The following is a 25,163-nucleotide window of genomic DNA, read 5'->3' on the forward strand; positions in this document are numbered from 1 at the left end:
TTTTTAAAAAGGAGCTACTTTCTGCAAGCTTCCCAAAACTATAAGGCGGGTCCTTGGCTAGCACAAATTGATAGACTTGAATGAATTTATGCATTACACCGAGCGATATTAGCAAAGGTCCTCGTTCACTTCCCTTTGACCAGCTCTCTGTTCAAAATCAATAAGCTTAGTAAAGTGTACTCAGCACCTTCCACGTGAACGTGGAACTCATGCCTCGCTCTCCCCATGGGGTTGCTTGCCGTGCACTGGTACGTTCCTTCATCGGCTGCAGTCACTTGGTCTATCTTCAACACCTTCCCAAAATTTTCTGTTTCTGGCTCGTCCTTGGGCAAGTTTCCAGTGACCTTGACCCAGCTTAGATGAGGAGTTGGGCTAATAGCAAAGAAAAACAAAAAAGATTTTGAGTTGAATACCAGGCTGCTGTAACGCTTCATGCTAGCAGAGCTGCTGGACTTGCCGCGTACGGTTTGCAAGGTGAAGTTGTCAGAGTCTTTTGAGCCCTTTTAAGACACTGGGGCTATACTAAGGGTTATACTATAGACTACAACTAGTCTATACTGCTTCTTGATTTGAAGGGCCCCTACAAATAGGTTCTTCGCAGCCAACACCGGGCCATGGCATGAGGCTGCATTCCTTGCGAGCATATTGGCACGGCCTGCGGGAGAGGGAACGGAGCTCATTTCGTCCTACTCTGAAAGGGCACTTGAGGACAGACAAGGAGGTGAAGACTTCATTACAGTGACTTCACTCGGTGCTCTGCCTGGTTAGAAAGGTGGGCAGCCATTGGAGATGGCTGAAAATGCTCCTTACATTTTCAGAAAGCAAACGGCATTGACACAGAAATTCGGGACAGACTGTTGTCTGCACATTCCCAGCTGGGCTTCGCGACCCCGCCACCATACACGACGCAAATACACAGTGTCATATCTGCTTACTCTTGTGTCCATCTGTTATTGTGGCAAAATGCCCGGGCACAAGCTACTCAAAGTCCCAGGTACCATGAAATTACGGTTTTCCACGAGCAGTGACCGCAGCCGTGCAAGTATCCTATTATTTCCCGCAAAAGCCCTTGCCCTGCTCTTGTACCAAAGTCAGGCACTGTGTTGCCGTGGTGTTGTGTTGAGGCAATGCCCTCCTGACACTGCCATTACTCAGAATACAAGTCTTCAAAAATGACAGATTGGAAATGTACTTAATTCCTTATTTTGCAGTTGGCTGCCCCTGATCTTAGTTACTTGAAATCTGGCTCAGTCTATCCGCTTCTGTGGTTTGTGGACATTTGGTGGGATAGATTGGCAGAGCTATCGTCAAAGCTGATCATTTTTCTGCTGAAAATGGGAATTTTAACAATATTGTTAAATGTTGTTTTATTTTGGTCTAAATGTTGCATTCTTGAAGGCTTTGAGTGAAAAACATTTTTTTTTGTGATCAAAGAATTACTTAGTCTTCTTTGAGAAGCGACTACTTTAAAAAAATCCCACTTTTTATTTGAAAAAGAATGTAAACAAAAGTTTCTTGGAAAATTTTGAGTGAAATAAAAATATTTTTAAAACTTTTTTTCCCCAAACAAACAGCGTCCTTTTTTGACTTTCTCTTCTTGTACACGATATTAATTCTTGCACATGAAAATTCATGTGTGTATTTCCAAGATGATTTGCCTTTTAAGTACCTTGAAAACACTGTACGCTCATAGCTGTGGACTTGTGGAGGAGGTTTGCGCGCCTGCGAATTAGCTTGATGGGTAGTGAATTAGACAAGGAAGTGTTGCAACAGGGAACTAAAACTCACTGCAGATACTTGGAGTGAATCCAACAGAGACAAGCAATTCACCTTCTCTCAGAAATGGCAACCAACTGCAGAGGCATAATCCTGCCAGCTCAAACGAGCACTGCCCTTTCAAGCCCACACGGAAAACCAAAATACCCTGAACGTGTTTGTTCAGGCAGATAAATATTCTGATTTTATAGAGGGGGTATAATTGCACAGCCTTTAATAGGAATTACCTATCTGCTAACCACAGTCCGCGTTCACAGGCCTGCAGCTCTACCATACAGCATGAGAAGACCATGATTTAAGTCTCTGTTCAACAAAAAGCTCTATCACAAATGAACCAGAAGTGACTGTGCTTTCATTGTGGGTTTAGTGGCTGGAGAGGTTTTCATTTTCCCTTTTTCTCTGGTGGCAACTCTTCAGGGGCAGACTATTGCATCTACAAGCACATAGTAAGAACTGGAAAACTGGACTGAGTCCAAAGTGGAGCTTATGCCTGTCTGAGTTGCTGCAGCAGGAACAAGGCCTGAGAGAGGTATTCACAGCTTCATCGTGAGGACTGCACATTTATTTAGCCATCCCCTTTACTTACTTACACTTATTTTGCCCTGTGTTATTTACAATAAGGAATAAAATTGTCCTGATTTCCCATCCCGTACCACCTACTTTAACCCTTCCCTATACTGTTACACTGGGCATCTCCTCGTCGAGATATTCTGCCATGCTTAGTACAGCCGGATCCATGACTAGAGCTCGAGCAGTGCTCCAACGTAAATGCTAAAAGCAATAAGAAGCTCGGGACATCCCTGCAGCACAACACACCAGAGGCGTGCATAGGAACCGGCCCAAACATGGGACTGGAACTAAATTTGAAGTTGGCCCGTTACTGTTAGCTTTAGCAGGATCAAACCAACACGGCTGACTCCAGTTCTCTGTATTTTAACACAGTTGTGGATTTTGTTCCTCAACATGCTGTAATCTGTGAGAAGATCATGGAAGGAACATCCTTGTCATGGAAATTCTGGATGCTGGCAAACGGATCACAGGAAGCGGCCAGATCTACACGTGCTCCCGAGCCAGCATCTCCCGCTGCTACGGGGCTAGGTGGACCACCGGCTTCGCTCAACAGGGAATTTCCTTAATGGATACCTTGTATTACATCGCTCAAGAGCTTTGCTTTTAAAAACCTGAAGTCTGACACCTGGAAAAATGCTGAATCATTTTTGAGCACTGAACCAAAATTGAATTGGCAAAACTAGAAAAGAAACATTGCAGGTTGTGAGCCAAACCACAGAAGCTGAATTCTGATGTTACTTAGTTTCTCAACATCTCAACAATAGTTCTACCAAAAAAAAGTTCCATAATAGTTATTTTAAATATAACAGTAAAAAAAAATCAATACCACAATATGACTTTAATTACCTGTTTATAAGCTACAGCAATAACAAATACATGAATATTGCATGTTAGCTCTGCGCTGCTTCGCAAGGAGCATGCATCCTATATAAAAACTCTGCATGGAGGTTCGATATAAAATTGTTTGGGCAGGCAGGTATATTCATTTGTAGTTGTATAATTTTTAACACAGCCTTTTCTTCCATCAACTCTATTTCAAAAAGTGATTAAGTTTGTGCAGTGTTGTGCATTACTCACAGCCCTTCAGCAATGCATTCGAGTAGCAGGACACCTCCCTTGATGACAGTGACTGATGAGCTACTGCCAGCGGATTCAGGAGGGATCAGCAGTTTGGGTTTTCTTTCCTTGATAAAATTTGCTAAAAAATAAAATAAAATAAAAGTTAGCTATGAAATCTTAGAGCCTTGTTCATCCTTCAACAATGCCACAAACATCACTTCTGTCAGAAGGTTTTGGACATCAATTTGTAAATTTTCTTTTCTATTCATATGGTTTGAGACTAATCCTGGCCTCTCTTATTTCTCCTGATAAGAGTCAGAAGATGGCGACAGCAATAACAACAGGCAGCAGTATCGGCGAAGCCCCTTTTCCTACAGTCTCATGCGCAGCTATCCAAGCACTGGCCCCTTCCATCACGCACCGCAGCCCGCCTTGGTACACTGGTCTGCTCAGGCGCTGATCTTCTGCTCCACACCATCTTTCTTAGCACTTTTCTTCTGCGTTGGCTCTCTGCCATCTTTTAAATCTCAGATGAACCCCCATCTTTCCTGACTTGAATATCCCGCAGAATTGTCCTTCCTGCTACAATTATTAAATCTACAGTAATGGAGATACAATTTGTAAGGAAGACTGTTAAAATAATAAAACAAGATTGACCTGCATTTGATTTCAACGGACCATTTGTTCCAGCCTGCCAAACAATGGTTTCATGATGAAATATGCAGAGAGTTAAATGGCTACCCGGTTATCACTATAACAACAATTAGCACAGTAATGAATAAGTCCCCAAATGGTACTAGTTCTTCAAAAATAGTCAGTTACGGATGATTTGGTAAAAGACTGCATGCATCTCTCTGAACCATTTTCTAATTCCCTTTGCCCTCCCCTTGCTTTGTATCTCCACAGATCTGTGTCACAAGTGCTCAGAGCTGCAGCAAAACACATTGGTGCCTCTGGATATACTTGCACGTTTTCCATCTGCCCTCCACCTCCCGCTGCCACAGGCGGGCAGTCCCCCTTCCTGAGCAGTGACAGGAGTTCAGACATCTCTCTGAGGGGAAAAAAAAATCAGGTTTTGATTGTCTGTCACTCCGCATAAGTCCCGCTTGTTCTGCTCACAAGGCTTAGCCTCTGCGGGCCAGTGCTTGAGGACTGATCAGTGCTTTAAGTTATCCATCCCGAAACACTGGAGGAAAAACCCCTTTTCACAAACTTTTGTGCTCCTCCAGCAAAATTAGGTCTTTCAGAAGTTTAAAATTGGGCATTTCAAAAACCAGAGGCTCTCAGAAGCAATTTAACCAAATAAATCAGAGTCAGGAGCTACATACAAAACCCGAGACTACAATTTTTAAATATTTTAAACAAAATTAACTGCGTGGAGAATTGCAAGAACAGTCACCAGCTGCCTTCTGACTTATCCGCATTGCCTGCACAAACTTCAGCAGAATATTCGCAGGACATTGCTCCACAAAGAGGGGAACACAAAGCGAGGGAAGACGTGAATCCCCAGGATGAGAAGTGCTTCGCTGTAGTGCGTGTCAGACAGGGCATCGTCCAGCCAGGGAGGACCACCTCCCACCCACCGCGAGGTGCGGCGGTACACGGGGACGGTTAACGCAGGGCACCGAAAGCTCTGTAAAGCCACACCTTGAGCTCACCCTGGAGTAACGCAGCCCCCTTTAGACATGAATTCATGGTTCCAAACCATGGGTACCTAACACCAGCATCTTCTTAACTGCCAGAGGGAGATTCGGAGCATCCAGCTCGGCTCCTGCTCCGAACTGATAACACGAGAAACCCAGGACGTCAGCCTCCTTACTTACATCACATTATGAAATGTGAACGCTATTTCTCCACTAAGAAAACTACCTCTTTGTCAAAAACCCTTCAGATTTCTGTCAAAAAGTACAAGATGAGGAAATTGTACTCCATGGACCACTTAAATCCATCCCATTGCAATAAAAAGGCTTTTATGTTGGGTTTTTTTCCCCTCCTTTTTCCCGAGCATTTCCTCTCAGCTGGTAGATTCTCAGTTTAAAGGCTAAATAACAGACGCATTCAACTCACCCTTAGTAACTGCAGCTTTAGGTGAGCCTGAGTCATTAGCATGCTTAACTGAAATAAATAAAAGCGACAACCAAACACAGACATGCATAATTGATATAGAATCAAAAGAAACTATAAATCAACCAAAACAAAAACATGCCCCCCCCAATTTCTGCCATAAAAGAAAGAAACAAAGGAAAATGTAACGTAAAGCAACAGACGAACAACAAATTTCTGAAAATACAAAGAAAATCCAGGGGTGATATAAGCATTACTCCGTCCTAGCTACCTAGTATAATAAAAAAAATTCATTGAGCCCTAAGTATCCACTATAAAGAAATTTTATAAAATTTATCCAGCCTCTTTTTTCTTATTGCCTACATTTCTCTACGTATTGTTTTTCTTTTATACAGTCCCTCAACATGGACTTGGCACGGAGAGGAGTGGGCAGTCTCAAGCTGAGTTTACAAAAGCCTTTAAGTACGAGCCTCAGGTTTCGCCTGCACCCAGCCTCGTGGCCTCGGTGGAAGGTGCACGCACTGAAGTGTTTTGCTGGGCCGCTGCCAGGGCTATCAGCAGCCCCCCAGTCAAACCCCACCTCCCATTTCCATAAGCTGCGGGGGGGGAGGCTGGACCCATTAGAAAAGCTACGGAGAGCAACCATTCTTTTTGATATTTGTCTCACATTATTATCCTAAGATATGGTTTAAGCAAGTATTAAGATATACAAACCCACTACTAATCCTTTATCTTTTTATCCCAATGAGAAAACTCTCAAAATCATATATTAAATACTAGGCTTTCATTCATGAAGAAAAATCTCCTTGGCTTTCTGGGCTGCATAAGCCCAAAAGGTCAGAAGTATTAGTGAAACAGAAGACTGATATTAAAGCACAGGCAGCCTCAGCTAGTGGTACAAGTGATACCAGAAGCTATTACAGCCAAAAGAGATTCAAGCAAAGCGGGATGGATCTCCAGCTGGTACGAGCTGCCTTAGTTCCATGGGCTTCTGTTGGGCTTTGCTGATTTATCACAGCTGAGAATGTGCCCTAGAAGGCTGCTTTTTTTTTTTTCTCGGATATTTCTATTCTTTTCCTCTGTTTCTGACATCGATACCTGCACGCTGCTTGTATTCGGTGGCTTTACAGAGCTTGAATTAGCAGTTTGATACCACGGTGTTAAGCATACACTGAGCATATGCACGTGTATGGCAATGGGACAGCAAACCCAGCGTGCCCCAGGGAGATTCAGATGCAGGGGCATTCCCTGAAATCATCTTTTGTATAAGACCCTCACAGCCTACAGGAATACAGAGATGTCAAAATAAATACAATGTGATGTTCCCTACTCAACATTTCATTACGGAAATGGAAAGTGCATTGAGTGTCACTATTTATGCTCAAGGAAGCCTGCAAAGACCTGGAAAGCCCCATCCTTCCCAATTGCATCGCTGCATCCCGACCAAACCAGGCCTGGGCCCAGGGAGGAGGTGGACACATGACGTCCTCAAGACCCATCGGTGATCCACTGGACTGCAAGAGAAACAGATTTTCCCTAGTACATCACTGGCTTTCACTGCGGGGAGAACAGGAGGCACCTTTGGGGCCCGACAGCTGCAAAAAGCTGTTGTAAGTTGAATTTAGCCCTTAGAGTAAGGTTAATAATGCAGGATTAAGCCCAGTAAGTTGCATTTTCTTCAGAGACAATCAAACCAGAGACACAGGACGCACATCTACATTCGCTGATGCCTAGGGAGTTAGAAAAGAAAAAAGAGGGAAAACAACAATAGAGAGCGAGAAACTACTCATCCACAGACTTACAACGGGAAACCTTCAGCGTCATTGGCATTTTCTGTACAATCGTCCTCAGCCTTGGAAATGCTGCAAAGCAACAATAATCACTTCGGCTGTCATTTTCTTCCACATTTGCAAAGTAGAGATCTCCCTTAAGGCTCATGGAGACCCTTTCATCTTGCGGAATGTGCTGCAAATCTAGCAAGAAAAAAATAATTATGATATGGTAATGATACTGAGCTGTTTCACCAGTATGACTACTAATGCTGTCCTGTCGTCTGTTGGCTTCCAGATACCGAACGCAACTTTGATGCAAAAGAGGCAGAAGGCCCAGCATAACCAATGGGTTATTTACCAATATTCGACATGCGATTGATAATCGGCAATAAACATATTCTATATAATAATATATTTGTATGTAAAGTAGATGAAAAATAATTGATAAGGAAAAAAGTGATAATTAAAAAAAATTCTGCTCAGGCCAAAGGAAATTTCCAGCACCCTGCTAGAAGTGCAGCGATGCTACGGAGGTCACCGTTTACAGCCGCCCCCCGCGGCCAGTCTCCCAAGCACTTTGCGCTTCCCTAACTCCAGGTTACAGCAGGGGCGCATTAGCGTGAGCTAAGGTTGCCGTACTGTCTCGTTGTTGATCCGGCCAAATGCAGGTCCGGGCTAAATACCTATGTCAGGAGCAGAGAGGCTGCCTTGTAAGATCAGAGGTTTAATCTGGCACCCTGTCTCTGGAAGGACTTGGTCAGCATCAGAAACAAACCCTTCCTGGCATGGAGGCAATCTGAGTTATTTTGCTTCCCAAGAGCCAGAAAATCCTGCAGAACACAAATGCTGAAGAATAATGTGGCAGAAACCCACAAGGAGCTGATTATACACACCTGACAGATTTTTTTTTTCTTAGTATTATAAATCAACCATTAGTTTATGAAAAGAGGAAAATAGTAATGACAGAAATAATATATTGACACATTTTATCCTCTCTTCTGTAAATGCAGCAGTCCCGGTTACTGGTAGACTCATTCACTGATATGCAAGCTTTCTGATATCTCATATTTAATAACATGTTGTGTCAATGCACTCTACAATTTAACTTTGTGTTATGTAAAAACAGATCTCCGTTCTCCATTTTTCAATTTTGTTTTTCAATATCCAGATCTTTTTCCTAAGCACTTGCACAATTACCATTCCCATCAATTATGAATCTGTAATGAAACTGCTCTAGAAGACAAATGTTTTGAGTCTCCTATTATGAATCGTGTAAAAATTGTTTACTTACCAATATTCATCCAATAGATATGCAAAGGCGGGATGCCCTTTGGGGGGTTACAGTGCAAAATCACAGAGTCACCATGCTCCACGTCAAGGGGCTCAATTTTTTCTTTTGGGAATTTTGGTACACCTGTACAAAACCAAAGAAGTTCCTCTTTTATTGTTACCTTTTGAAGTTTTGCCCTTTGTTTCCCCCTTAATATAACTGTTGATAAGATATTTACTTGAGCATCACCCTTGACAGTCTCTGCCTTTGGTTACTACTACTATTATTTACAAAGTGACACAGATTAACAACGCTTTTTACTAAGAGTAAGAAATCTCTGCCAGCATTCTTCATTCTTAAAGTGCACAGACCACAGTACTGAAAGTCAGGCAAGTGAACGGAGGTGCAGCCTGTGATGTCCATGAGCTTTTCTTAGGCTTCATTTTAATGCATTTATTTTCAAAAGCTTTCTAGAGTCCATTTATTTGCGCTGTCCGGAAGGGACACCTCAAAGCCACACAGAACCGAAGCGCGGGGCTAAGATCGGCGTAAAGGACCGTGCACTGACGGGTCCCAGGCTGTTCCTGGGAGATCAGAAACCGGCCTGGGAGCACAGTATGTTCTCGGAAGTCTTGGCTAAAAGGTGGTTCCCAAGAAGCCACTGCAAGTCAATGCAGGTGAGGACAGACAGCAGCCAGCTCTTCTGCCTTGTGCCTGGAGCTGTCCCAGTTCTTATCCATCTCCAGAATCAGAGGGAGCAGAAGTCTGGTTTAAAGACTATATTGCCTCCTCACCCCCTCAGGTGTAAAACCTTCCCCAGCAAGCTTGTCCTTCAGGATGCAGAGACAGGATTTGCACACGAGAATACACAGGGTTGCACAAAGGCTGCACTATTTGGGCTTAAATATCGATTAAATAATTAATGGCTCAAGGACTTGTTTATTCACCTACAGCATCAGCACTGATGCCAGCAGACTGTTCAAAGCCTGAACGACACTTGGCAAACCTGGGCATCCTGGCCAGCCTCGGCAGCCCAAAATGCAACCGGAGCGCATCCAGCAGAGGGGGAGCAGAGCTGGGCTGGAGCCCAAACCCAGCCAAGCACTGGGAGGCTGCAGCTCAGAGATTATTGAAGAAATTAGTCTGCAAAATGTAACCACTCCTTAAACGAATTTAGCTAAGAGAGTTTCAGGGCTGACGCTGTTTTCTGCTTTCATTCTAGGCAAGTTCAAACTAGCGAAAGTTTCAGTTCAGGGAACTGCATTAAACAGCAAAATTAACAGCAATTAACGCGCTAAGGAATGAAAGCATCCTGGCTGTGCAGAATAAACTGGCACAGCAAAAATTGCCAACCCGGTGTTCAAGTTATGACAGGGAACTCCAATAGCAAATAAACAATTTGAAGCGTCAGTGGTCCGGTGGCTCCACGGGATACCTGCAGTGTCCCATCGCAGGAGTCACACCGAAGGAGGAAGGGTAAGAAAGGCAAGGCCAGGACTCTGAGGAGACTTTATACATTGTAGGAAGAGTAAACATAGCAAAGAAGCAATCGCGATAAAGCTGATTGCCTGAATGCAGACTCTGCGTAGATTTTTATCTCCAGGAGGATTATTAACACATTAGGAATTCTTAGGAGGGGCAAAATGGAGCTAATGAGCATTACCCACTAGGTAGGTGAAATTTCAGATAATGAAGGAAACTGTATACTAAACTCCAATATTTTCAATAGCCTACAGCCTTCAGGCACTGGAAAATACATCTACTGGTTGCTGGAGAGGTGGAACATTTTCCAGTAGAAAAAAAGCCGCTTTGTAGATCTAAAGCTTATTTATTCCAAAAGCACATCGCTCTCAGCAAAACATTAAGAAAGCTGGATCAGGTGAAGGATAAGGGATTTCTAACTAAGACAACCAAAGAAACCATCAAGTAGACTAACAGTGAGATCTTCTAGGACACTGGAAACTCTTGTTCAAACTCATTTTCTGCTTCATTTGGCACAACTAAATCCAGGTCTCCAACACCTCAGTTGGGTGCCATAACCACTGGTCTTCTCAGTCAATTTCTGTAGCAAATAATTACAGAATTACACAAAAAGGTAGCAATTTCCACCAGGAGACAGCAAAAAATCATGGTCTCGGTGCCATTTGCTGGCAGCACAGGCGTTCATCCCCAGTGCATGGCCCAGATGGCTGCCTTCGGTCCCCAATGGGGGAACGGCGACTTGAACCCCAGTGACCACCATTTCTAACATGTACTTGAACTACAGGTGGTTGGGGCTTTCGGGCTCCTCCATGCTCTTTTGTTTCACTTTGTTCATTGTGAAAAACACAGGAAAAAATTGATTTTCCCCTCAACACAGAAGTTGAAGTGTTTTGAACCCTTGCAGTTTTGCAAGGGAGGAAAACTCAACTTTCACGATAAATTCCTGAACCAAACCTGACAAGCATATTTTCTTGCTGGGGTCCCATAGGTCTCAAAGCCTAGAAAAATAGCTGCTTCTGAATTCTGCACAAGGAGATTTATTAAAACCAAGAAGCTAATATCACATTAGATTTGGCTCTTGTACATTTGTCTTCAGTATGTATATGTAGGAATTTTTTTTTTTGCAGTGTTCCTCCATCTTAATTAGAGGATATTCCAGAACCAATCACTACTGATTTGTGGCTGATCACAGAAACTATCACAGCGGAATTCAGCTCAAAAGTATCCTACAAGATGAATTGTTATCAGGAAAGTGTTTAATACTGTATGGAGTTATCAATGCAGCACATGGACACTGTCAAATTTACAACCAATTGATCTCTTTGCAGCGATACCATTAAAACTGTCACGCCAATCTTTCATGCAATTCCCCACACACAGATATAATGAGAGGGGACAGAGAATCCAGCGTAGCTCCAAGTGCTACCTCTCACATATCCATAACACAGGGGAGAACAACATTATTTAACGACTCTGAGAAAGGCTTGCTGAAGTGCCGGCAGGATGGCTCTCGCGACACAAGCAATCAAGTGGCACGTATGAAACAGCCACAGGGAAGATGAAAAACCGCACACCTGACGTCTGTTATGGAGACATCGCCTAAAAGCCCACCATGACATATAAAGCTCTCAAAACAGTCTTGGGAAAAGCTTCACTGCCAAAGTATTATTTCCTGACAAGGCTATACTGTGAATGCTGTACAGCACTCAAAAGCCAGAATCACAGTGTTTTGACAGTGTGTAAACCATGGGAATGGAAGATTATCAGTGTCCAGAATAATTTGTGCAAGGAACCAGGCTCTGGTTAACCCCTGGGGTGACTCAAAGTTTAATGGCTGAACTGTACTTGAGATTAGGCTACAACACCACTGGCAAATTAGGCTGGCTGAGAGCAATTGCAAAAAGCAGGCTGGGTCCCTCCCTCCTACTTCTTATTGGTTCAGAAAATGCAGTATCTCAACGAAAAGCAAAGAGGAGGGAGACCAATACAATGCAATATAAAACCTGAATTTGAGTTTAGCAGTATAGACTCAGAAATACAGCAACCAGGGTTGGGGTGCTCCAGTCCCCAGCAGGATTGCTTCGGGTTTACTCAGGTACCTATTAGCACGCTTTGTCCTACGGCTTAGTTTTTGTCCTACTGCTGACTCCACACAGCTATGACTGTATCAAATATGGAATTTATACCAGTTTACAGGATAATGAAGCCCATTCAATCTGATATTTTACATGTTCCTGGGTAAAGTGTTGAGAAACTGAACTGAAGGACAAAGGTTTCGCCAGGTAACTGTAGAAGTCCTTGAGAAGCCTGTGTCTGGTTTCTACCACTATCTGGTGTAAAATGGGATTCAACTCATTACGTTAAATCAGCAATTAGCAAACATTTTTGGAAGCTACTGTAGGAAAACATCACTATACAATAGGTCTGTTTTTATAACCTTCTCCGTGGAGGCCGTTGGAGATGTGTCCTGGGCTAGATAGATGGGTATTCTTAAGTTCTTCCACGCAAATAAATTCTTAAAAAGTGAAGGAAAACGGAAACAAGAAATTTTTACATCCTGGAAATTCCCAGCTCTTCAGGCACTTTAATTAGTAGCTGACCGATTTGTTATACAGATCTATATCTCGTGCAGTGAACAGCCCAAGATATCAAAGACTCATAAACATGTCTTCCAGTCACCAGCCACATGAGTTGTATCAAACTCAGCTTGGGCAGCTTCCAGAACTCATCTCAGTTAATCAGTTGATATTCTGATCCATGTAGTATATGCAGTAGTTAAATCTGCAATTTTCATTGCAGCCTTTGAACTGTTTATGAGATATGATCCTGCTTATTTATGGATTTTTTAATTGCTGCATTAAATTGAAAAAGTTAGGAAAGCCTGGCTGTCAGTCCACTCACTCTCAAAGAAGCTTCTGTGATGGAATCAGCGACAGTCTTTTTTTCAGTGTAAATCTCTCTCTAGACACCTTTCCAAAATGATGGCCATTGGCAACAGTCAGAGCGATCCCTACGATTTAGATAGCCAGAAAAGTTGTCGAAGGTATAGGACACTGGCTTAGGAGGTAAGAGGTTTGAATTTTATTCCCACCACCTGCAAAGTCTTGGTGAGTTACCCTCTTTTGTTTTCTCTTCCAAAAAGGCTGTACTGAACACCTCTACAAAGTGTGTTACTGAGGCCTCCTATTTCAGTATCGGGTCGATATCTTTTAATGATCTCTCAATATTCAGTTCTGGGCTTTTTGAATATTCATACAGGTTTTGCTTTCTTTGGGAATGCGAGAACTAACGTCATTGGCGTAGCATAGTGTGCTAGTGGACAATTTAACGTTTAGGCTATGTTTCCATCCTCAGATCTTCAGCCTTTTAGAGAAACAGCTTTAGAAATACTGAGCATAAACCTTAATGCACTCTACCATGAAGAGCCTTTTACACTACAGTTAATTAAAGAAGTTTAAACCGTACTTCTTCCTCTGGCTTTGAGCCTACTCACTAACTCAAGCAACAGATTCCCTAAATACAGGAGGAGGGTAGCTGAGGTCTATGTTCTCACCATTTAAATTCATTCTCATGCTGCATGTATCTTGTGCCGATCTGGACTTTGTAAACAATGCGAACATATAGAGATCCTCAGACCCCATTCTTCCCCACTCTCCTTAATGTCATCATATACGGGGGAGGTGTGGTATTTTCATTATGTAGGTGACATTTAATGATCAGTTCTGCTGACATTTCTATTGCTTTCCTGGAATGACTACTGTGAGTAAACAGTCTTTTGTTCTCCTTTTCAGCAGCAACCTTACTTTCCTTCCAGACCCAGTATTCTCCTTCTGCAGTGTAAATGTAATTTATGAAAAAAAACTGGCCTACTCTGACTTGCTGGGTTTTTCTTCCCTTCCTTGGCATAGTAACTTGCCAAGTAGCTTACATTTTACTTGAATACAGCTGGCAAAGCACTGCCACCTCTGCATCATTATCATGAATGCACATAGTGATCTCACATGTACCAGTCTCTGCTTCAAAACTTGCGGGTGAATAGAGGCAATTTATCCCAAACCCTTCTGTGTCAGTGATTGCCTAATTCACGGCGGATCTGTGCACCAGGAGCTCCCTTTCACTTGAGCACAGTTGTAGACTATACAGGACTTTAGAAAATCAAAGGTGTCTTCTATTAGTCTCTGAATCCCGATTTGATTTGCAGCATCTACATTGCACCATTAAATGAAAGAATTTATGGCAGAAGAGTATGAATAAAAGTAAATGTGCCTTAAAAGGTGGGGGAGCTGGGTAAATCTCTCTAATGTATTATTTGTACCATTTATTTATTTTCTGGTTTAGGACTTTGCATGTATTAGCACTAAAATTCCTCTCGCATTTGATAACAACCACATGCTTGTAACTTCAGTTAATTTGTCGCTAACTACCCCCAGTATATTTAATGTCTACTCAAGCTAGTAGAGACAATTTTTCATTAAAAGCAAAAATTATCTGCCCTGAGTACAGATTCAACAATCAACTCATTCTTGGGTTTTTTTCCATTTTTAAGCATCGTTTTTAGTTCAGTAGCAACGGAGTACCAAAATATTCTGCTGCTGGAGGTGATACACCTTCACTGAAACACGACACTAAGGTCTTGAACTCCTCTGAAAATTAATGAGTCTGAGACACTTTGCTTAAGAGAAGTCGTATTAACCCCACTGCCCTGGCCAGACTCCCCAGCAAATAATTATGCCTTGTCTAAATCTCTGAGTAACTGCATCGCTCTCCAGTTCCTGCCGGAAATTCCCGTTGGCATCAGCTGCACTGCCCTACCTGTGGAGCCAACCTACACCGTTAGGTCAATAAACTTCAATTACCGTCCCAAAACTTTGTGCAGTTCTCTGCAAAGGAATGCTCTTCCCCTAAAGCACCCGCAGGCTGGTAGAGACTAAACGTTTAGGAACAAATGCAGTCTCGGTAAGTCCTCACCAAACACCAAGCTGCTGCACTAGGGAATACTATGCAGTACAGTGCAACGTGAAATAAATTTCCCAAGGAAAAAAAAAATCTATAAAACTGGCTGGAAGGAAAATAAATCCTGTCTTTCATGGGGAACACTCATCACAATACATTTACATGGCATCCTTAGGAACCCTCTCCCAGGAACTCTCCCAGTCCCTGCGATGTGTACGACTTGCAATGTGACCGCAGTGCCACAACTCTCCCACCCCGGCTGTGCCTAAAATACTTCTCAGGATTATCTCCTATGATAAAAACATGGCAAAAATTATTACGCATGTTTCTCATAGCCTGTTTCATCTGCGCTGACCTGCTAGAAGTAGGTTTTTGTGGTCAGGTGGCCACCTTCTTTCACTGCAAAGGCTGAGAAGACTGTGGAGACGTGTCCCCTGTGTGGACACACCAGTTCCACGTGTGCAAAGTGCTTTCAGATCCCTTGATAACAAAATATTGTAGGAACCTCGAAATGCAGGATCTAGTCTGAACAAAAACTCCACGGCACTTGCCGATTCTCCCCTTCGTCTGTGCTGCTCAGCTACATCGCCCACTCTGCTTCGTGTTCTCACCCTGCTCCGTCATGCGTCCAGTGAAGTCTCTCGCCCTTCCTGCTCCCACTAGGAAGGTTCTGCCTCAAATTTTCCTCTTCTAATGTCATATATTTCAATGCTGAATTTATGACTAATTGTATCTTCATTGGTCTGTGTTACTTCCAAACTACCTGGGCTTAAATGTATTGCCCTAATCACGACCTTGAACTTTGAATCAGTAAATTTCTTCCAACTCTTATAACCCTGATCCTCAAAATCACCCATTTCTTCTTTGCCCTTCATCTGTGCTAATGACGGAAAGACACATTTCTAGGATCGCTACTACAGTTTTGAGCTCATTTTCCATTCAGTCCCAGGTCTTTAACGTTCTCCCGGTAAGTATTTATACCAAACCCTGAACGCTACTGACATCAAACTAATGAACTCCCAGCTGGTTGGATCACTTCCCCTTGAGCTTTCAAAAATTTGCATCGGTTGCTGTTTTGTGGTAATAAACTGCCCTTTCTCCCATCCTTCCCCCCAGCTTCTGATTTCATGTTCCGTGCTGTGAGATGGAGACCATATTGTCCTCCCAATTTCTGGGCACTCAGTCATGCTTGTCAAGCTGAAATATTACAGTCTTATGACTCTTAACAGCATTTGCCTTCCAGTAAGATGTTTGGAAAGTGAAAGCATCACATGATTCCTAATTCTTTAGCAATTAAATTTCTCCACGGTTAGAGAGATCACTCCAACTTCAGCTCAGGAGTTTCCCCAAACTCATCACGTGTCTTTTACGACGCTTCCCCGAAGTGATTTGACTCAAACCAATTTTGTTTTCTCTGATGATGACTTCCTAGTCCTTTAATGCCCACTACATTTTTAATTTTTAATACATTTCTAAGGCTATTTCCTCATCTAAGCCATTATTTCTGTCTTTCATGAACAGTCAATTTTTTTCAATAACTTTACTTTCAATAACTGTAAGATGGCTACTCTGCCATTTTTCTGCTATTTTTATCTCTCCAATTATTTTAATTTCTGTATTTCCATGGTCTGCACTAGCATTAGATCAGAAACAAATTGTCCCTGCCCAGATTAGGTAGAGAATTTACTAGACTCCAACTCTCATCAATATTTATGCTTTCTTCTTTACAGAAAGAGAAACATATTTGAAGTGGAAGCATCAAAAGAGCAAATAGTAGCTCTAACCAAATACAAATCAGAAAATAATTCTTATGGGGTTTATGGCAAAGGCAAAGCAAGTGTTTTATAAAGGCATTTAAATAGTCAAATCAAAGCAAATAATAGTTTTCTGTCATTGAACATCCAGCTCTCCTGAGATGGCTATTAAAAAGTTTGTACTGATCTACCCACTAACCCACCCTTTAGAGGCAAAGCGGGGCACATGATACTCAGAAAGCAAAAGTAAACTCTAAATGTTTTCCAAATTAATATATCCAGGAAAACATATTCATAATCTACCTAGTTGTGTTTGTCTTAATTGAATTTGTAAGGAGGGTCAGGATCAGCACTTGGAAACCTGTAAGAGCTTGGTAGTCCAGTGGTATTGTCTGAACCCCTGCATTCAGACTTGGTCCTTTAGATTTCTGTCCTCAAAACCAGGCATGAAATTAAATGATTCCGGGAAGCACTCAAATTTTTTTCCTTCCAGTATTCACTGAATAACAAACAATGCATGTTTTACACATACCCCATTAGTTGCTAGTTCTTCTCCATTTAATTTGAGGAAACACTGGTTTTCATCTCAAAAAAGAAAACAAAAACAAACAGACAAAAAAAAAAAACACCACAAAAGCAAAGCAAAAGCCCTTACTTGGAACAATTAGTTCAATTTCTTCTGACATGGCAGTTCCCAGCACATTAGATGCAAAGCAACGATATTTCCCTTGAAAATTAGTGATGATGCCTCGATTTTGAATCACAAACGTTCCAGAGTTGTTAGTCGCAACTATCCTCGGGTCAGATAATAAATCGAACGGTTTTCCATCCTTAGTCCAGTTAAAGCTGAAAAGTAACGCAAGTGTTACAAAGGACAAGTCACAGAACAGACAGCACTATGGTGCAAAACCGGTGGTAAATACGGGTCCAATAGCGTGCTATTAAACTAAAAGGAAAAGCTTGATGTAGGACCGGAGGGTTGAATGGCAAAATGACCGCTGTGCTACTACGGCTCGTGTTAGCTGCTGGGCACGTCTCTTCTGCTGGACACTTCGCTTTTGGATAACAGACTGGGACATGAAGTAAGAGTACAAAGCTTAGGCAAGGGTCGTAAATGAGGGAGAACATCTCCGAAAGCAAGAGCCACACAGTGAAAGGAGCTAGAGGTCTGCGAAAAGGCCGTGTCTATAGGAGAGTTGGTACTTTTGACTGGCAAGGATCGACAGGAGATACCACGGCTGGACCCAGGAGAAACCGAGATGACTCCACTGAGTTTCTCCTGGTCTTGACATAGAATCACCTGTAGGTTTGATGCTACTGGGGTATGATTTTGGTGAATGTTGACGTATTGGTCGTAGTTTACATATCTGGAGCTCTCAGATGGCTTGAAATTGGGCTAAACTGATTCAAAAGCAGAGACAGCTTGAAATTACAGTATAACATGTTCAGTGGAACACATACCTTTTTCAATGTTTTGCAATGTTTTAAGAGAATAAAACACAGGTAATAGAAATGTATGTTTTGGCACTTCACTCGTGACTGTATGGAGAGGCATATGGGTGCTATCGCCTAACCATCTCCATCACATACATTTAAATATACCAGAAAACTTTTCTTTGATCAGTTGACAAACAGTGAAACAAAGGAAAACTACAAATCTCCATTCAGAGCCCAATTAAAACTGACCGGATCATCTTGATATAAAAATAACAATTGCTTAGTTTACACAAGTTTAAATTCTGTTGCGGAGAAAAAAGAAAAGAAGAATTAAAGACTAAAAATGACATACAAACCAGCTATTAATTTAGCCCATACACCTTGCAGTGGCAAAAGTCCCAGGAGGTGCTTTTATTATGTTATTAATACATGTTTTTAATTGCATTTCAATTAAAAAAAATTCTTTTTTCTTTTTCTCATTTGTGTAAAAGACATAAAGCTTATCTTTGGATATTTACTTAAATAACTCCTTATGTGTATATTTTTACCATCACCACGGCCATGATGATGTGAGGTACAGACAAGGCATCTGATCAAATGCAAATGTGATCTCTGAATACACCTTTTAATGTGCTTGGTATTTTCAGGGTGGTTGTGGAAGAGGCAGAACAGCTGGGACCCTGTGATTACCGCTACACACCTCCCATCTTTTGCAGCACAGCCCGGACAAGCTCTTTCAAATGGCGGGGCGGACGTAGCACATGCTAGAGAAGCGGAACATCTCCCAGCAAGAAAAAGGCATGTTGATATCTGTTCACTGAGTGCCAGAGATCGAGCAACAAAACCTGAATGGCCTAAATAGAAACCCAAACCTCAACCTCGCTTTGCGATGACGATGAGCAGGTTACTGCCCGGCAGCTATTCCTCCCCTCCTCAAAAACAGAGCAGTGTTTGGCAAAGGCTAAAAGCAAACTCAATGTCTGCTGGCTTCTCCAAGCGAAAGCGGTACTCACGTGGGCTGTGGGTTTCCTCTAGCTTCACATTTAATTGTAAAGTCCTCATCAAAAGGGTAGGCAACCTGGGTGTGAGATTGCTCCGTGATTGTTGGAAGCTGCACAACTGAACAAAGAGGTACCGGGTTAAAATGCCGTTTAAGCAAAATTGCGCTCCGCTCCGGTCCTTCCTTTGAAAGGGACGGCGCCAGGATTGTCTTACTCCTGCGAAGTGAGGCTTGCCTTAAGGAAAAGGATGATGATCATCATCTTCCTGGCATCGACGCTACTCTCTCCTCCCAAAACTGAACGCTGTCATGGCCTCAGCAGGCAGAGGAGGGCTTGACAGCACCGGCTGTGCTCGGCCAGCCGCTCAGGGGCACCACCGGTGCGCGCTTCCCTGTATGACCAGCCCATCCAGGGCAGAGGAGAGCTGGGGCCATGCTAAAGCTGAAGCCAAAGCACGGGTGTGTGGACTGGGACATTTATTCAGTGGTGAAGGCAATAAGTGGCTTTTTAATCCAAACACAGAGGCACACACATGAAGTAGCAAACTGGTGTCTCCATCCTGGATAGAATTGCCAGGAGATCCATGGACTGCAGAGGTGACTTAACACCCCCTCCAGGGTACAGCATGGGAAGAGCTGTTACCAGCCACACGGTCATGCAGTGATGTTTCACTAACTTTTTTTTTTTTTCCTAAGGGAATTAAAGTGTTGAGAGAGTCTGTGTAACAGAGCTGCACGAGGGAGAACGCTCCCCGCGGTGGAGCTGGGGATAATAGGATCATCACATTGTTATAAACAGCCAGGAAGAAAATTAACACGCTCTTTGGTTTCTCTTTTAAATCCAGGAAGCTCAAAGCTGGAGCGAAACGTGGGGCCTTGCCATACCATGTGGTCTCAAAGCTGAGCACTTCCAAGCCCACCAGCTTCACTGATCAGACATAATTCCTTTTTATTAAAATATAAAATGATTCATTAAAGGAAATTAAGGGCTAGATGGTTCCCCAGTGCAGGTACTTAAAAGCAGTGGCTGCCCAAGCAGTTTGTCCTGCACTTTACAGGCACAGCTCCGCTTTTGCTTTATTTAAACATGAGGAACCACTGCGGTACCTTCCTCTGAAAAATTTCTACTTCCAAATGCTGTTAAAGAAGTTTGGATAGCTTTAGAAAAATATGTTATAAACCTACTTGATTGCCTTCTCCTTTGCAGCCAGGGCTATTGGCAGACACCAGAGTGCTAACAGCTCACAGCAGGTCCACGCGATAGCCCCAGACTGCTCTGAGTCCTGCTCTGAGCCTGCAGCACGCAAAGCCCTGCAAAGAGCCCACATTTCTTTTTCCTTAAGTTTATGTATTGATTTATTTATTTATCCCCACCATAAATCATTTAAAACCCAATATTGTTGAGTTTTGCTTTGTCGTGGTTTTTATTTACCCCCCCCCAAAAAAAAAAAAAACCACCCTGTAGTTTGTAATCCTCTTGTCCATTTATATTTGAAAAACACAAAGCTTGGGAGGTCTGGGCTGTAGTCCAGGCAGTGGGGTCCACTGGCTTTCATTGGATTGTCCCCTCTGAGCCTCATCCCATATTTTACACGTGTCCTGAAACCACACCAACCGTGTAAAACAGGCAGTTTGAATGCATCGTAGGCAGAGAGGGATAAAGGAGGTGCTCCCCAGGGCGGTGTGTAAGGCATAGGAAATACTTCTCTGGGGACCAATGTACGCCCTGAGACATACACCTGCTCCTTTTTCAGACTGAAACAGCAGGTTGCAAGACAAGTAAGCAAGGGTATATGTACATCAAACAAGCTTCAGGGAGATTCAGAGCCAAAATGAGGAATTTATGTGAAGGACAAAACCAAACCCTCGGAGCTAAGCGGTGTGTTGGACAGCAAACACAGATATATCTTATTAGATAAGTTTACTGCTACATTTAAACAGGTCCAAACAAAGTAGCTTACATTTTTATCACATCTGAATTTCCCGAAGGCCACGTTCTAGCAGAATTAAATTCGAAATGGAACAACTGAAAAGCAGGATTTAATATTTTTCCCTTTGGGGAAAGGTTAAAAACAACAGAAAAAAAAAAAAGGGGGGATACCAAAACAAGCCAGCAAGGTGTTCAGTAAATAGCTAAAACTCACCTGATAATGGTATTTCAATTGCTGCTGCCAAACTCAATATAAAGAAAAACAGGCATATGGTGATGCCTTTTGTGCTTAATAGCATCTCCATCACTCTTCTGTAAACAAGGAGTCCAAACAGAACGAGAGATACCTTATGTTTCCTCTCACCGTCACTTCAAATCAGATGTAAGGATGTGAAATTGAAAGCCTAGCGAGGAGAAGAAACAGCCATATTAGCTTGCAATATTAACTTGGCTCTAACAAGGTTACTAAATTAAAGCAGTGCTTCAGCATTTGCAGCTAAATTGCAAATTGCTCTAAGTGGTACAATTTCCTCTTCGCTCTCCCCCGCTCCCTAGCTTCGGGAAGGTCCTCTATTACATTTCTAACAAAAAAAAAAATACACGCGCAAAAGTACAAATCCATTACGGCACAGAAGTATAATTACTTTTTGTTTTGCAATTAAAAGTAGGGATGGTTTAAAAGACGGTATATTTGTAATCATTCCAGCTCATAAATTTTTCTAATGAGAGTTGTGTAAGTTGGAAAGTAATGTAACACATCTAATGAGAGAAATTTGGTACGCTAATGGCCTTGTTCATAAATCTCATTTGTCTTTCATCTTTGGTTTATGTTTAAAAAAGGAGACAATGTAGTTCGGTTCATTAATAAGGACCAGAACACAAAACCTTTGCTTTTCCTCCATAACCTCAGAACTACTCTACATAGGTTTTACACAATCCATTACACATCCTTAGGTTCTGCACTGTGAGGCAAAAATGCCAGGCGGCTGCCAAAAGGAGACACACTCAGCTCTAATGAGCATTTAAGTGTAATTCACAGAGGAGTAAAGGGGAGACAATTCTACAAACATGGGTGTAGGGAGGATTTCAGACTTCAGCATCGTTCACAGCATCTCAGCGAAATATCAGGCGGTACAAAACACGTTTCGTACCTGTGCAGCTTCTAACACATAGCACTTAGAGGACATCAGTCTCAAGAGGATTTAGACCTCGGTTGCCAAGATGATTTTGCAAGAGCAATTTTCAAGACAAGGTAGGGACCAACCCACCCGCAGCCCGGCCCTGCGCAGCATGGCAAGCTCTGATTCAAGCCGCTGAGCCCACAAGCAGAGCTGTACGACCACGGCAGTACATTTGCAGACTAAGCCTGGCTCGCGCGCAGCTCTTGTATCTTTGCACATGCCACCCGGTTAATCCACGGATCAGAAAAGCAATCCCGGGATCACCGAGAGCAGTTGGCATGCGGGGGCAGGCACGAGGCGGGACCTGGGGATGCTCGCCCTTGCCCGGCACAGCTGGCTGCAGCTGGGGCAGAGACAGCAGCGAGCCGCGCAGCCCGCACCCTCCAGTCCGTGGTGCTTTGCTCCTGATGGCTGCTTGGCCGGACCTGTACAAAACCAGGCATGAGGCAGAGATTTCCCTTCTACCCGGCGTGCTCCCTCCCGCATCGGCTCTCGGAGATGCGCGACAGCTCGTGCTGTGGCCCTTTCTCCAGCGGCATTAGCAGGACAATTCCTGTTCGCTCGGTCACCAGTTCATGACAACTTTCTGGAAGTTAATGTCTTTGGGACCAAAATCCCTGGGTGAAGATTGAAATTGGCCAACAAGGGGACAAGAGACAGACACTGTAATCACATAAGCCTCATTTCTTTAGAAATGAGGCTAAAAACAGATGTATTATAAGTATCTTAGGCACCAAGTGTTTGCTGATGGAAGAAGCTGACTAATCTGCTTAGTGCCTTGCTCCACAGAGGGGGATGGCACAGAGGTCACTGGAGGGGATGGGGACCCGCTGGCTGACCTACCACCCCCACGTTGTATCTGGGTGCAAATCAGGCAGGATTGGGCAAGACCAGTAAGTTCTGTTTGTGGCAGCCGCTATTTCCCTCAGTTTTATTTCTCCTAGCTCTGACTTGTGAGCAGTAGACACTTTGAGACCTCAGTCCAATAAAATCTGGGCTGTATCACAGCACGGGGGGGTACACACGACCCACAGCCACGGGGCAGCCCCAGCCAGCCGCTGCCTGCCCCTGCAGGACCGGGCTCTCCTGCCCTGCCTTACCTGGTCCTGGCAGACACTCAGTTCCAGATCTATCTGTGTCATCGATGATAAAACAGATGCTCTGGCAGCAAACCCTCTAGCCACGCAGCCCGCAATTTCGGCGCATGAAAATCTGACCTGCGTTGCTGCTTGCAGACGGTACGTTCGTGGTAGCGAAGCCCTCGTCTCTCCCCATCTGCTGACAGCTCTCGGGACCAGAGCCGCCCGCATCAGGATGACAGCCAGAGGATGGGGAGCTAAGATTACAGAAGGTGTGAAGCTTGCTAAGGGTGCAGACTGAGGAGTAGGAACTTTCTTTTTATACAAATGTTACGAAGCATCATATAGATTCAGATTAAATTCAAGAAAAAACAGGAAAACAGCTTGATTCTTCAACCCAACCCATTAGCTCACACTTTCTTTCTTCCTTTTTTAATAAAGCGACAGAGAGAAATGAAGAAATGTACTAAATAAAAAGGATATCCTTTATCATGTGGCACGGCACGACTTGCCTCTGCAGGCTGCTGTAATTAGTCGGTCTGTCTAGCGCCTCGCTCTTCTTCCCTGTGTTGAATACTAATGCAGGGGGCCGACAGCACCAGCATTTGGAAGCAGCGAGCTCTTCCGGACCGATGGCACTGGACTTGTGCACAGCAATCGGATACTTCCAAGGGCCACTTGGAAATCTCCCTGCAGCTGCATTTAACCTCTGCCGTTTTACTCTGTGGCTGTTTCCACGAGCTACAATCCCGGTGTGACACGAATGAAGCACCAGTATCTTTGCGGAGGTATTTACCTGGTGATAACTGTCTGGCAAGATAAGTGTCCTGTTCATACGTGATATACATCACCCTTAATGTAGTAGCAGAGGTGTGATCCTGGCTGGGCTGGTTGCGACAGCGGTTGTTGTGGAAGGGCGACGCTTACTGCACATCTCCCCTGACGTGCCCCGCTCAGCTGGCCGCTCTTCTGTGCCCTGTTCTGGACAGTGCCGGTGCCCAGCAGACGGACAGGTCGAGACGTGCGTCCTCCCCGCAAGGAGACCCGTGTCAAGCGATTAACCTTATTTAAGGTGATGTATAGACAGGGCTGCCAAGCGTTAGGTGTTTCGTATGGCTGCCACGCGTTCGGCTTTCCTGCCGAGCCTCAGGCCCACAGCCCAGCTGAAGCTGCAGAGTCCCTGATGAAATCACCCACCTTCCCTCTCGCCTCCAGCACCCAAACAATCCCAAGCCCCTTCCTAAATGAGCAACATCAGGCATCCTCCAGACACCCTGTCCGTCCCAGCCTTAAACACAGCTGCATACCCAAACATCAGGCAGCCTGAGCTTTCGCTCCTATGATGATTAAACTCCAAACCAAAAATTCTCATCCTCTGCCCGTTCCTAGCAAATGAACAGTTTAACTGCTTAAGTAATCTGAAGAAATAAATGAGGTAGCTGCGCAGGTGCCTGGCACCTACGGGCAGGTTTTGGTCTCACTGGTGCCGGAGCGCAACCCTCTCCTGGGGTCTAGGAAGTGCCCCAGAGTAACTTGTGAAATCTTGACCTTGGTGAAGCCCTCAGCTCTGCTCTCCCAGCCAGTGTGCTGGGTCAGGCTCAGAGCTTGCTTTGGACCCCTGCTTTTCCCCAGGAATCCCACATCCTCCTCTGTTCTCGAGGAGTTGGCTGCAGCATCCCTGGCACCGGGGAGGGGGCAAAAGATTACTGAAGAAAACCTTTCCCCGGCACAATAAATGAACATGTACACTACAACAAATGTTACATTTACGATCCCTCCTCCCTCCGTTTCTATCTTTATGTTCGCTTTTCTCCGCCTCAGGCTTAAGTCAAGTAA

General features: G+C 43.7%; 1 protein-coding gene across 6 annotated transcripts in view; it reads right to left on the reverse strand.

Annotated features, from left to right (window-relative positions):
• Positions 1-25,163, reverse strand: part of CHL1 (cell adhesion molecule L1 like) — a 143,599-nt gene that overhangs the window by 39,217 nt on the left and 79,219 nt on the right. For 5 of the 6 annotated variants that reach the window (XM_064453447.1, XM_064453443.1, XM_064453444.1 and 2 more), the window contains 8 exons: positions 21,282-21,471; positions 19,151-19,256; positions 17,356-17,546; positions 8,533-8,655; positions 7,272-7,442; positions 5,473-5,520; positions 3,424-3,544; positions 188-372 (listed from right to left, as the gene is read on the reverse strand). In XM_064453447.1, coding sequence (XP_064309517.1) covers positions 188-372; positions 3,424-3,544; positions 5,473-5,520; positions 7,272-7,442; positions 8,533-8,655; positions 17,356-17,546; positions 19,151-19,256; positions 21,282-21,372 — 1,036 coding nt within the window. In that variant the 5' untranslated portion in view covers positions 21,373-21,471. The remainder of the gene's footprint in view (positions 1-187; positions 373-3,423; positions 3,545-5,472; positions 5,521-7,271; positions 7,443-8,532; positions 8,656-17,355; positions 17,547-19,150; positions 19,257-21,281; positions 21,472-25,163) is intronic. The other variant, XM_064453446.1, reaches the window with a different exon arrangement.

The sequence above is a fragment of the Phalacrocorax carbo genome, chromosome 6 (assembly GCF_963921805.1).
Source record: "Phalacrocorax carbo chromosome 6, bPhaCar2.1, whole genome shotgun sequence".
In the NCBI taxonomy this organism is placed as follows: domain Eukaryota; kingdom Metazoa; phylum Chordata; class Aves; order Suliformes; family Phalacrocoracidae; genus Phalacrocorax; species Phalacrocorax carbo.